This window comes from Stenella coeruleoalba (genome assembly GCF_951394435.1).
Source record: "Stenella coeruleoalba genome assembly, chromosome: 4".
In the NCBI taxonomy this organism is placed as follows: domain Eukaryota; kingdom Metazoa; phylum Chordata; class Mammalia; order Artiodactyla; family Delphinidae; genus Stenella; species Stenella coeruleoalba.
In genome coordinates this window covers 36,078,083-36,091,179 of record NC_137149.1, presented here as the reverse complement: position 1 = coordinate 36,091,179, position 13,097 = coordinate 36,078,083, and the positions used below count along the sequence as shown (strand labels likewise).

Here is a 13,097-nt window from a genome sequence, read left to right as displayed (position 1 = left end):
GCTTGCAGCTCCACTCACCCTTGCGGAGACACCAAGGGAAGAAGCCCACGAGAGCCTGCTGGGGAAGGGAGGGTGTAGAGAGCGGTCGCACCTGCCCCATCCTCCCAGCTGGGGCGCAAGGCATGAGTGAGCCACGGTGGGCAGAACCGCCCAGCTGAGCCCAAACCAAAGTGCCTTTCCACAGAGCTGTGAGCAAAGAAATAACTGCTGCTTTTCATTAGTTGTGGTAAAATATACCTCACATGAAATTTACCATCGGAGCCATTTGCAAGTGCAGGGCCATTAAGTACGTTCACATTGTTGTGCTTCCATCTCCAGAACGCGTCACCTTGGCAAAACTGAAACTCTGTCCCCATTAAACACTAATTCCACGTTGCCCCTCCCCCAGCCCCTGGCAACCACCATTCTACTCTGTGTCGCTCTATGAACTGGACAATTCTAGGCATCTCACATGAGCACAGTCGTACAGCATGTCTTTTCTGTGACTGGCTTATTTCACTTGATGTAATGTTCTCAAGGTTCATCTGTGTCGTAGCAGGTGTCAGAATTTCCTTCCTTTTCAAAGCTGAATGACATTCCACTGTAAGGATGGACCACATTTTGTTTATCCAATCATCCTTTAATGGACATATGGGTTGTTTCCTTCTTTTGACTGGAGAATTAACACTGAGTTCAGACCAGGAGTCTCACGCCTGGTACCAGAGCTCTGACACTATGTATGGGGAGTCAGTGGGCGAGCCTCAGAGAGGTCAGCTTGGTGACTTGCCCAGTGTCACAAGGCCAAGAAGTGTGAGGGCAGGATTCAGATTCAGGCAGCACAACTGCTGGGATCTTTCTACAACCTGGACTATGATTCTGTACAAAACAAGAGTGTGATTCACAGCAACTTCAATGAAGGGATAAAACCATCTGGATATAGAAGCTCAGACTTACGAGACCCAAACTGGTAAATGGGCAAGGAACACAATCGGACATTCACACAAAGGAAAAATGTAAGCAAAATGTTTAAGGTAATTAGCAGTTAAAGAACTGCAATGTTCAATGGTAGACTGACTTTTATTCATCAAATTAGCAAGGATTTCATACAATAACACCCAATGGTGCAAACATGCACGGAGTGAGAGACATGGGCTGTGGGCATGCAAGTGGGTGCATTTCTGGGGAAAGCAATTTGGCGGTAAGTGTCATGATTTTGAAAAATGTTAAAACCTTGACCCCGTAATGCCATCTCTGGATGGCATTACAAAGATGTTCACCAAACACGATTTACAGTAAAGCAAACAGAAAACCTAAATGCCCAATAAAAAGGAAATAGCTACGCAAATTAACCATTACATTGTGTATTACGAGCCATTAAAAAGTAATTAATGAAGAGTAATGATTACTCATAAAACGTTAGGTGAAACACGGATTCCAAATAACTGCTATCGTATAACTATATATGGAGAAAACTGTCTAAATAGATGGGGAACAGAAAGCAATAATCCTTAATATTAATGGTAAGTGGCAACTTGGGGGGTAAGACCAGAGGGAAAAACTTTTTCCTTCTCTTGATTTTCTGACTTTTTTTTGTATTTGGGCGATGATACTTTTACGAGAAAACACAGTATATATATTTAAAAACTTGAAAACACCCCCCATCTCTCCTTGAAGCATCTCATTCATTCGATGGTGCTTCCTCAGAGAGCCTCAGAACGGCCTCTTTCCGAGGGACCCCTCACGCCTGGTTTATTCTGTTCTCTTGCTCTGTGTTTCTGTGGGTGTTCAGTTCAATTCACCTCCATTTGGTGTAAGGCACACAGTAAAGTACCCACACTGTGCAGAGATGTCTGGTTTGAGCTCACACAGAGGGGAGAGAGGGTGGGATACAGAGATGCACAGACATAATCCCCTCCCTCGTAAGCTCAGGGTTTAACAGAAGAGCCAGACAGACCACCAGTGTCCCATAATCCAAAAATAATGGAAAAGGGGACCCCAAAGAGGCCCAAGTAACCTATGGATATTCAAGGGATGAAGCAGTTCTGAAGTTCTGATTGGGGAAACTGGGATAGCTGAGCTGGGAAGCAGAGTAGAAGAAAGGGCATCCCTGGTAGCGGGTGTGGGGACTGCAACAGCAAAGGCCCAGTGGAGCAGCAGGTTTCAGGGGATGGCGTCCAGGATAATAAGCACCTAGATGAGTTTATGGCAGAGAAAGAAAAGTGAGGCTAGATCAATGGGGGCCTTGTGCGCCAGGCTAAGGAAATCGGGCTTTCTTCTATAAACAGGGGGAACCTCCAAAGGGCCTGAAGGAGAGGAAGACAGACTCCTTAAGGAGGGTCCAATTTTTCCACTGTTTCTGGGGCAGGGCACAGCTCACAGTTGGGCTCGTAGCAGATGCAGATAAAGGGATTCTAACTCCACAAATCAGACCCACAAACAAAACGGGGATTCCAGAACTGTGCCCCCATTCTGGGGCTTTAACTGACCTTTGTCCTGCACCAGCACCTCGAGCTCTTCCCTAACACCGTCGTGCCAGCTGGTGATGTCCACGTGCAGGGAGTAGTCGCAGCAGGATTTAGTGTCCGCCGCTTCATGCCATTTCTCGAAGGAGGTCAGCAGGCTGGACCCAGGTTCAGGGACAACATGGTCAACTGGGACAGAAACATATGTGTCACATTCCAAGATGCTGAGGACCCAAGTCAACCCAGTGGTAGCCTCTTCACTGCCGTCATCACCATCATTATCTCCAATGTTAGCGCAATCGTCGTGACCTTCCCTATCCCCCCCATCACCACCATCACCGTGACCATCATCATCACCACCACCACTTACATCATCAAGATGAGCATCCTCGTCATCACCATCCTTTTCATCATCATTCCCACCATCATCAACATCAGTACTGCCATCGCTGTCACCATCATTATCATAGCCATCAGCAGTGACATGGTCACCACCATCTTTAGTCTTCATTACCACCACTGTCCCCACCACTGTTACCGTCATTTCATCCTCCTCCTCGTCGTCACCGCCACCATCGTTATCACGACTGTTTATTGAATGTTTCTGATGTGTCAGATACCGCCACAAGGGCTTTATATAAATTATCTCATTAAATCCTCGCAACTACCCTATGAAGAGAATAAAAATATCCCCATCTGACAGATGAGGAAACTTAGGCTCAAAGAGGGTGAAAAACTTGTCCAGGGTCACACAACTAGTAAGCAGTACGGAGAAGATTCCCAGAGTCCTGTCAGCTGCAGAGTCTGGACCCTTTCCCGCTACTCCATGCTGCCTTCGTGGGCACAGAACGCCAAGGCGAAAAGGACCTAAAAGAATATGAACTTCATCATCCCCTTTTCCAATAAAGTCTTAAATGTAAAGCAGATCAAAGGGGAGACAACTGTCTTTTAAACCTCACTGGCCTTCGCACATCCCTCTAGCTCCCACCCTTTTTTTAACATCCACCCTTCACGGCCAGACGTCTGTAAAGAGCAGTCTCTGCCCCCCACTCCCGCTCACTCCTCCACCCACCGAGAGCATCAGCCTTTGCTAATTCGACCTTCCAGTCCTCACTCTACTTGACCTCTCAGAAATCAGTGAATCATTCCCTCCTTCTTTAAACTCGCTCCTCCCTGGCTTCCATGGCAACGGCTTTCTGGCTTTTTGTCCCACTTCTGTGGCCATTTTTTCCTTGAAGACTCTTCCTCCTCTGCTTGACCATTAAGTGATCAAACTCCTTATGACTTGGCCCTAGAACTTTCTTTCTACGTGGCTGCTCATTCAAATGTATCCCCCCCTCTCAGCCACAGCATTCTGAACTCTCCACTAGGATGACTCAAGAGCTCCTCAAGGTGAGAACGTCCAGAACCTCATGCCACATCGTCCCCTCCCCGACCCCACTGGCAAAGCTGGTCCCCCACCCCCGCCCCAGAATGGTAAGGATACCGCCTCACCATTCCAAAAGCTAGAAGCCAAGGGGTTACTCTTGACCCTTCGCTTCCCTCATGCACCTCCATTGCGGATCCATCACCACTGCTGATTTCCCTCTGATATGTCACCGGAGCTGTCCACATCTGGCCACCTCCTGGTCACACTCCTAGTCCAAGCCACCCTCAACTCTCAGCTGAACGACTGCAACCACCTCCCACTGGTCTAGTCATATTCAACCTAGGCCACTCTATTCAGGTCTCTTTAAAACAGATCACATCACTCCCTTGCTTAACATCCCTCAATGGCCGCTCATCACCCATACGAAAAAGACCAAAATCCTGACCTTGGCCATCAAGGCCCAGTACCATCCTCTCCTCCCAGCCGTATCTCACAGGATTCCAGCCCTCAATCTCCGCACCTTTGCCTCCTAGGCCTTCTTTCAATTTCTTAAACACAAGATGTGTTCCCCCACCACAGGGCCTTTGCATGTGCTGTTCCCTCTTCCTGGAGCTCTGCTCCCCTACACCCTCTTCACCCAGTTAACTCCCACTCATCCTTCAGATCGATGCACAAATGCCACTTCTTCAGGGAAGCCTCCCCGAGCACAGCTCAAAGCACTGTGCCCCTTTCTTCTGTAGAACTAATCCGCGTATAGTCATTTGTGTGGGTGGTTAGTGACTCCCCATGGACTGCGAGGCCCTGGAGAATAAGCATCATGGCTGCTTTGTTCCTTCTCTTCCCCACCACCTAGCACAGTGCCTGGTGCAGAGCAACCCTCAATAAATATCTGTTAAATGAAGAAATGGGGTGGGGACTCAGAACCTCCCTGCCACCCCCCACACCTCCTAACTGTGGTTCTCACGGTGACTTCATAGGCTCTTGGTGCTCCATGAAACATACTTTGAAAACCACTCTTGTGTAGATGGGGAAGATGAGGCCCATGGGGTTGGTGGAGGGGTCCCCCAGGGGTTTCACAGCTGGTGATGGGAAAAGAGCCAAGGGGAACTCCAGGGATCCCGATTCTTCATCCAGGGCTCTGTCCTCTACCTCACACAGGTCCCCTGAGCCTGGAGCTTCCATCTCCAGCTCTCAGAATATCCCAGCTCCTGTTCCCAAAGCACTTACCACCACATGCCATGCACCGTGTTAAGGAGCCACATGTATGGGTTGGGGGCACATTACAAAGTCCATGTTACTGACGAGGAAGCTGAGGCTCACAGAGGCTTAATACTGCCCAGTGGTGCAGCTGCTGAGTGGCCGTGACCAGTGCAAACCCTGGCAGCTAGGATCCAAGTCCCAAATCTGGGCTCCTCCCACGTTCCTAACCAGCAGACACAGGGCTGCTTTTTGGAAAAGGGATCAGAACGGTGCTTGAGCTGGGCCATACCCTCCTGGCTCAGGGGGACGGGAACTCTGATACATGAGCTCTGCTCACAGTGGCCAACTCCAGTCAGCGTGCACCTCCAGAGGAACTCTTTGATGGGGAGAGATGGGCAGGGTTGGGACCAGCTCAGGGACAAGCCACCTAGATGTGGAGTCTAACTATTGAAAGAATATTTCAAATACACTGCTGCCTATTTAATCAAAATTGCTCATTAAAATGGAATCCAAACAAAAGCTCTGTTGGATTAAAAAAAAAATACAACAATCTGGCTGCAAAGGGCAGTAGAGGAAGAGTCCAGCAACCCAGACAGACCACTGTGGTAGATGGCGTTATTTGTCCACAATTCTTTCCCTTCCCACCCTCACCATGGTTCACTGTGGACAGAATGCAATTTCAGGGACTTTGCGCTTGGCCGTGTGATTTGCTTTGGCCAACAGAACAGAGGGCTGAAGTCACAGTGTGTAGGTGAAGAAATGAGGTGGTAAGAGGAGGAGCAAGTTTCTGCCAGACACTGCCTGCACTTCTGCCTTCCACTTGGAGAAGAGCACGGTTGAGTTGATCATTGGTTCCAGAATGGGAGAGCCATGGTACCCCCACCCCAAAGCCAACCCACAGCCTAAAGCAGACCCACACCAGTCCTGCTCCTATTCCTGTGGACCCTTGAATAAGAAAAACAAGTGTTTGCTTGAAGTTTGCGGACTGTTTGTTATGCAGCATTATCATAGCATTGCGGCAGCAACACTAACACAACCACTTCCCAGCTGCGTACCTTCAGCAACTTATCTCACCTCTCTGAGCCCTTACAGCCCCATCTGTCATAACAACATCTACGTCACTGGTTCCAAAACTTTAGCCACCTGTGCACCAGGTACCCTGAGCAAAGTGCCTGGTGTTACTCAAGATGCTGAGGATGCAGAAGGGAAGTCACAGCCTATACCCTAAGGCAGGGGTACGACTCACTGATCATCGTGGTCCCTCCTGCCAGTGCTGCCTTGGTCCCTTGGAAGAAGTCATCAGCGGCCGTCATCCCCTGGGAGGGCTTCTGCAGGTACGTGTTGACATCGATACCTCCGGGAATAACCATCCGCCCATTGGCCTCAATGGTCTTCACTCCACCAGGAACAATTAAGTTCTCTCCTATTTGCCTGGGCACAAACAACAGAGACGGACTTTGGTTCTTAAAAGAAAAACAAAATGGCTGTCAACCGTGCAGCTTCAGTTCCATTAGATAAACATTTCTGAGGCAGGTCCTACGCAGGCCACTGGGTGAACAGAGATAACTGAGGCAGGGTCCCTGCCCTCCAGGGGCTCACAGCCTAACGAGGAGGAAAGGCGTGTAAAGCAGATGGTTACAATCCAGTTCATACAGGGTGTGGGGAGCACAAGGTGGGCCATTTCACGAGCCTGGTTATCTGGGAGGGCTTCCAAGGGGAGGCAGTGGCAGAGCTGAATCCAACAGCAGTGAGACCAGCATCAGGTTCTCTGAACAGCCCGACACTCCAGAGCACTTCACACACTTTTGGCAACTGCTTTGGGGACACAGAGGTGAGCGATGGGGGGAAAGCAGTGAAAAGTCCCCTTAGCTCTGCAAGTCTTCAGAGACAGGGCCGTGAAGTGAACTGTGACGCCCCAAAGTCTATATTTTGAAGTCCTAACCCCCTAGCCCTTCACAATGTGACTGAATTTGGAGAGAAGGCCTTTAAAGGGGTCATTACGTTAAAACGAGGCTGCTAGGGTGGACCCTGACCCAAACTGACTGGTGTCTTTATGAGAAGAGGAGATTATGACACAGACATGCAGAGAGAGGACCATGTGAGGTCACAGGGAGAAGACGGCCGTCTATAAGCCAAGGAGAGAGGCCTCAGAAGAAACCAACCTGCCCACACCCTGACCTCAGACATCCAGCCTTCAGAACTGTGAGAAACAAATATCTGTTGTTTAAACCTCCGAGTCTGTGGACTTTGTTATGTCAGCCCCCGCAAACTGATACTGACAGGCAACCTGGGTTCTCATTTGCAACAGTCACGAGCACCAGCCTCGGGAAAGCTTCTTAAGCCCCCGTAAGACCTGCCATGAGGGAATCACACGGCGGGTGGCAGAGCTCTCCTAGGCAGGCTGACCAACACTTTTGTTTCCCCACGTGCTTGGTGCCTGGAAACTTCCTCTAGAAGGAGGGCAAATTCCAAAAGCTGGGAAACGAGGAAGAAGAGCCTAGGAATTTCAAAGCCTTGCCCCTGCGGTGTCCACTGTGTCTTATGTGTTGGAACCAGAGTCAGGTGACGTATCCCTCACCAGGGTGGGGTGAGGGAGGCTCAGCCAGACCAGGACAGATTCAACAGCTCCACGGTCAGTGCCCGGCTGACAGCACTACATCTGACCACGAGCAATTTTTATTTAAAAAAGAAATCCAGTTGTTCTAAACTCTTGGGATGTGGCCCCAATATTGGTTTTTCTAAGTTACCTAAAAATACCAGTGATGAAGACATAGGAAAATATTCCTTCAGTGACCGCAATGTCAGGCCCCAAACAGAATCCACTCGCAGGTGCGAAAGCTCCTTGCTTTTCTGGACTCCTGGGCCGGCTGGTCCAGGCACGTCGGGGCACAGAAGTGACGGGGCTCTACCTGGGGCTCTTCCACAGAACTGGAGCATCGCACACTGTCTACCCTGAAACCAGAAACTGGTCTAGTCCAAGCGCAGTGCCAGGGCCATGGCGAGCCCCAGGAAATGTCAGCATTTCTGCCAATTCCACCAGCACTACAACTGCGACCGCTGCTGCTTCTAATCGCCACCCCACTCCCTCCGTAATTCCCATCGTCATGTACAGAATCCTGCCTGGTCCAATCTTCTCACCGTCCATCTCCAAGCTCATGGCCATGTGCCAGGAGCTGAAGGGAATGGGGTTCAGAGAAGCCACCCCCAAGCTTTACACCAAGAGCAGTGAACCGCTATTGAGCACCAACTATAGGATTCTCTTCTAATAAGCCCTTCACCGACGGTCTCACTTGCGCTCACACTAGCTTCTAAAGAAGACGGGGTGATGTTCAGAATGCGTAGCACTGGCAAAGGAACGGGCTCCGCCCCATGAGAATGCGCATGCGCAGACACTCGGCACAGCCCAATCCGATCCCGGTCTGTGACTCAGCCGCCACACCGCGGTGCCAAAAGCTCTACGGCTCAGGGCCGTTCTTAGCAGGCAGATCATCGCCTATTAACAAACGCTCTCTAATCCCCTGCCAACAACCTGTGACGGAGGAAGTATTCACATTCTGCAAAAGAGGAAAACGGAAGCCGGGGCGGGGCGGTGACTTATCGAAGGCCACGCAGCAAGTCAGCGCTGGATCTGGATTCAAGCCCATTGTCCCCAAGTCTAGTATCAGGCTCTGCCCACCAAGCTCGGCTGTCTCCCTGCTTCCCTTCTGCAGAAGCAGCAGATTCTCCCCGAACTGGGAGTAAACTAAATGGAACCCCGCCCCCCATGAATTAGGAGGAAGATTCCCCGAATGGTTCTCAGTGGCAGTGTGCACGGAAGGAAAGGGAAGAGAGGAAGGAAGCCGGAGAAGCAGACCCCTGCCCTTACCCCAACGTCACCCTCACCATCACTCAGAAAAAAGTCCTGCGCCATCAGCATCTGATTCTCCAATGCTTAGCCAATTGGATGGAGCCCTCGATGAATCATAACGGATTCTGCACAAACCCGGCTGAACAGCTTTTAGTAAAACTTGGCGAATGGCCGCAAAATGAAAGGATTCTTGGGGTTTAATCAAAGTGAAGGGAAATAACCGAGCCTCCTCATGCCAAGCGGTTCCTCAGGCTCTCCCCCCTTCCACACCTCCTTCTCAGTCAGCGGGGACCCTTGCCCCACGTGACCATCTGAAGACCCTGCAAGACATTGAGGCACAGACACTCGCTCTGCTTAATAAGGCAAGAAAAGCAGCCCCAGTGCTTAGAAAGCTTTTCAGCAACACGGTTAAAAGTAAAAGGCGTCTCCCACTAAGAGGAGCGGACAAATATTGAATTTACGGAAACTGCCTATTTCCTGAATACCCTGGGTGGCCTAAGTCTCCAGGTGTTCACACAGCCTTCCAACCTCCAACTCTGTGTCGCTGCAGGGAATGGTGGTCCCATGACAGGGTTCTCCGCGTCTCTTTGTCCCCAGGACTCCAGAGGCCCCGCATAAGTGGGGAACTCGGTGCCGATTGGTTGTGCCTTATCTAAGCAGTGGTGACTTAGAAACCTCACTTTATCATGCATCTCACCACACCCCACCCCACCCCCTGCCTTTATCTCCTTTCTGGTTCCAGGCTGTACCCTGGCTGAGGTCGAGGTCCCCACCATCTGATGTGTCAGTGTTTGTATGTTACACTCACTTCAACACTCCAGGGTCCCATCCATCCTTGGCATCGTGCCAGGTCCCTGGCTGGGAGGCAATAAGGCAAGACCCCTCGTCAGGGGCAAATGCACAACCAGGGGGGGAGAGGCGGCCAGCACAGGGGGAGCGGTAGCCAGTACAGAGGAAGAGCCTGGGCTCCGGAAGGCTTCCTGGAGGAGGAGCCACACAAGCTGGGCCCATAGGACAAACAGGAGTTGGGGGGCAGGGGCATGAAACGAGAATGGGGGGAGGAGCAAGGCATTTCAGGCAGAGAATTTATGGGTGCAAGGTTGTTCCCAGGCAAGAGTGCTTGGCAAGTTCTGCAAACATCAAGTTTTCAGTGGGGCTGGAAAGAGTGAGCTGGGCAGCGGGAGGAATGAACTGGAGGAGGTGAGGCCTGAGCTGGCCCAGAAATGGTCAGATCCATCCAGGACTAGGGGTGGGGGCAGGCAGAGGGAGGCAGGGGAGGGCTCAATGCTGCCTTGAGCACCTACTCTTCACAGGGTCTTTGCACAGATGGTCTCTTAATGATCATGACAGTCCACAGCCCCCTTCTCTCCCCTCCTCACCATCATCATCGTCGTCATCAGCGCATACATGGCCCCAGGATGGGCCCACCAACAGACCCCACCCCCTCTGCCTTTCCTTCCAGTGCCAGCTGCCAAACTGGATCCTGAGATGGTCTCGGACTCTACTCTCCCAGACTCCAGAAGAAGAGGCCGAGCAGCAGATGGTAAAATGTGGAAACCACGTAAAAACCACTGTCTGGTGTTTAATGGACTGAATTGTGTCCCCCAAATCCACATACTGAAGCCCCAATACCTCCGAATGTGACTGTGCTTGGAAATAAGGTGTATAAACAGGTAGTTAAGTTAAAATGAGGCTGCTAGGTCGGGGGTCCTAATGCAATAGGGCTGACGTCCTTATAAGAGGAAGAGAAGAGCAAAGGCCACGTGAGCACACAGCAAGAAGACGGCTGTCTGCAAGCCAGGGAGAGAGGCCTCAGGAGAAACCATCCCGCTGGCACCTTGATCCTGGCCTTCAGCCTCCAGAACTGGGAGAAATAAATTTCTGTTGTGTAGGCCATGCCATCTGGGGTACTGTGTTATGGCAGCCCAGACAGACTAACACACTTGGGAGGTCCTAGCAGGGCTGAAGGGGCAGCCAATGGGGAGGAGGCAAAGGAGAGCTCCAGTCCCAAGGCATGTCTTCCCTTTAAATGCCAAGGCTCTGCCTGGGGGCTAAACATGACTCCTTCTCTCCCAGCCCCCTCCACCCAATTCCAGAAATTCTGGGCAGGGAGAAAAAAGAGCTGTGAATCAGTCAGATGAGCTAGGTTGGATTCGAGGCCTTGACCCTAACTCATTCTGCAACGTGGGGCAGCCACTTAACCCCACGGCCCCCCCTCCCAAGAACAGAAGAGGGGCCAGCGTGTGTACTTCACAGCCTCTGTGGGCATCGTGGCCTGTGTGAGCACCGTGGCAGGGAGCCTGGTGCGGTCACGGGGCGCTCAACAAACACAAGCCCCTTCTACAGCCATGGTTTGCACCTCCCCACATCTCTCCATCCCTGAGAGTCACAAGAGCTGGCACATTCATTCTGGGGCAGAACACCAGCCTTCCAGTCCCTCTAAGGGCCAGGCAGCCTAGGGAGACGGGCTTCTTAAAAGGTCTGTTTGGTCAACCCACTTTATGAGTCCATCTTCCAGGTAGACATCGGCATAGAAGGACTGGTCATCGTTGATGATTCGTCCACCCTTGATGAGGAGTCGGTCACTCTGAAAAGCCAAGCAAAGTAGTAAATGTCATTAGAGAAGAGCCAGGAAATGTTTTTTTTCTTTCTAACTTTTAACATAAAAATTTTCAACTCTTTTCTAAAGTAATGGTATTAAAAAGCCCCCTGTGAACCTTCACCCAGATTCTTTAAATACTTCACCCTTCTCCTTTCACCTCTTTCCCCTCCAAGCACTTTGGCTTTGTTTTCGCTGAGGTATTATAAAGCAAATCCCAAATATCATATAATTTCACCTATAAATACTTTAGTCCATGATCTCTAACTGTTGAATATAATAAAACTCAATTTAGAGACATTTTAAGAGACAGTGAAATGATCAAAAAATAAATGCAACTCCCCCAGAAAAACTCCAATCAACGTTCTGATGTTTTTCTCCCATTTCCCTCTACTTTCCATACTTGTGATTCTAGCACACACAGCCATTCACTCAGCCATGCGCCCATTAGGTACCAGCCGATTGCCTCGGCTCCAAGCCCGGGGCGAGGCCCTGATGAGCCAGGGTAGAATGAGCTCTCGTGGAGCTGATGAGGGAGAGACAGAAGTTTAACAAATCCTGGGAGCAGGTGGGGTTCCAAAAGGGGAGAAGTATAGGGTGCCCACCGTGGCCACAAAGTAAAAGGGCTGCCAACCTTATTAAAGGTCAGGTAAGGCAAGCTCAGATCGAGAAAATAATTCTAGATAAGCTGAACCAAACAAAGGGTGGGGGAGAAGGCCAGTATGGTGAGTGCTGGGTGTCTGGGCAGAGAAATGGTGTGCCAGGTCCCAGAGGCAGCAAGGGATGTAGCAAATTCTAGGAGCTAAAAAGAAAACAGGATCCTGTCCTTTTTGCATTTTACCATAACCATAGTTTTTAAGTGGCTGCAAAAGATTCCATTTTGTGGATGCACAATAGATGTTAATTTCCCCCATTGTTCTTTCTAATGTTTCACAATGATACATATTGCTATAATGAACATCTTTATGCACAAAGCTTTTCCCTGAATTTGTACTGTTTGTCAGGCTAAATTCTCAGAAATGTAACAACTGAGTCAAACAGTATAAACCTTGCGCTCAGCCCTTGATAAATATGACCAGATTGCTTTCCAAAAGTACCTCCCCAATTTGCCATCCCAAGACCACCAAAACACCCTTGGTTATCATTAATATTTGTTAATCTGCATTTCTTGGAGGCTGAGAATTTTTTTTGCCACGTGCATATTTACTATTTGTATTATCTCCTAGCGGGAGATGGGGTGATGGATAAAACACAGCTTCTGCCCTTAAGCCCCACCCTTTGGTCAGGAAGACAGACAGGAAACAGACAGCAATGATTCAGGGTAGCCAACCTCAGAAGGAGTGTCTTGCATGGGTTCCCCTGGAGGCAGAGCCTGAGACAAGGATTTAGAGGCAAGCAGTGATTCTGGGAGGTTATTCCACAAAGTGGAGTGAGGGAGGCAGGCACTGATCTGGCTAACACTGTGAGCAACTGGGGCTCGATCCCGCCGGGACACTCTTAGGAACCCTCTATCACAGAATGTGCCTCAGATCCGTGCCAGTGGTCCCAAAGCACTGACCATGAGAGGAAGGCAGAGGATGCTGCGCAAGCCTGGAAAAGAAGGGCTTCACCCAAACTCAGGAATCAGGCAAGCCTTGCTGA

At 50.2% G+C, this 13,097-nt stretch overlaps 1 protein-coding gene across 2 annotated transcripts in view; it reads right to left on the bottom strand.

Annotated features, from left to right (window-relative positions):
- The window catches only part of CRMP1 (collapsin response mediator protein 1), a 68,657-nt gene that overhangs the window by 33,638 nt on the left and 21,922 nt on the right, over positions 1-13,097 (bottom strand). For both annotated transcript variants that reach the window (XM_079920373.1, XM_079920374.1), the window contains exons 2-4: positions 11,356-11,444; positions 6,257-6,441; positions 2,466-2,630 (exon numbers count right to left, since the gene is read on the bottom strand). In XM_079920373.1, the coding sequence (XP_079776499.1) occupies positions 2,466-2,630; positions 6,257-6,441; positions 11,356-11,444 (439 nt within the window). The remainder of the gene's footprint in view (positions 1-2,465; positions 2,631-6,256; positions 6,442-11,355; positions 11,445-13,097) is intronic.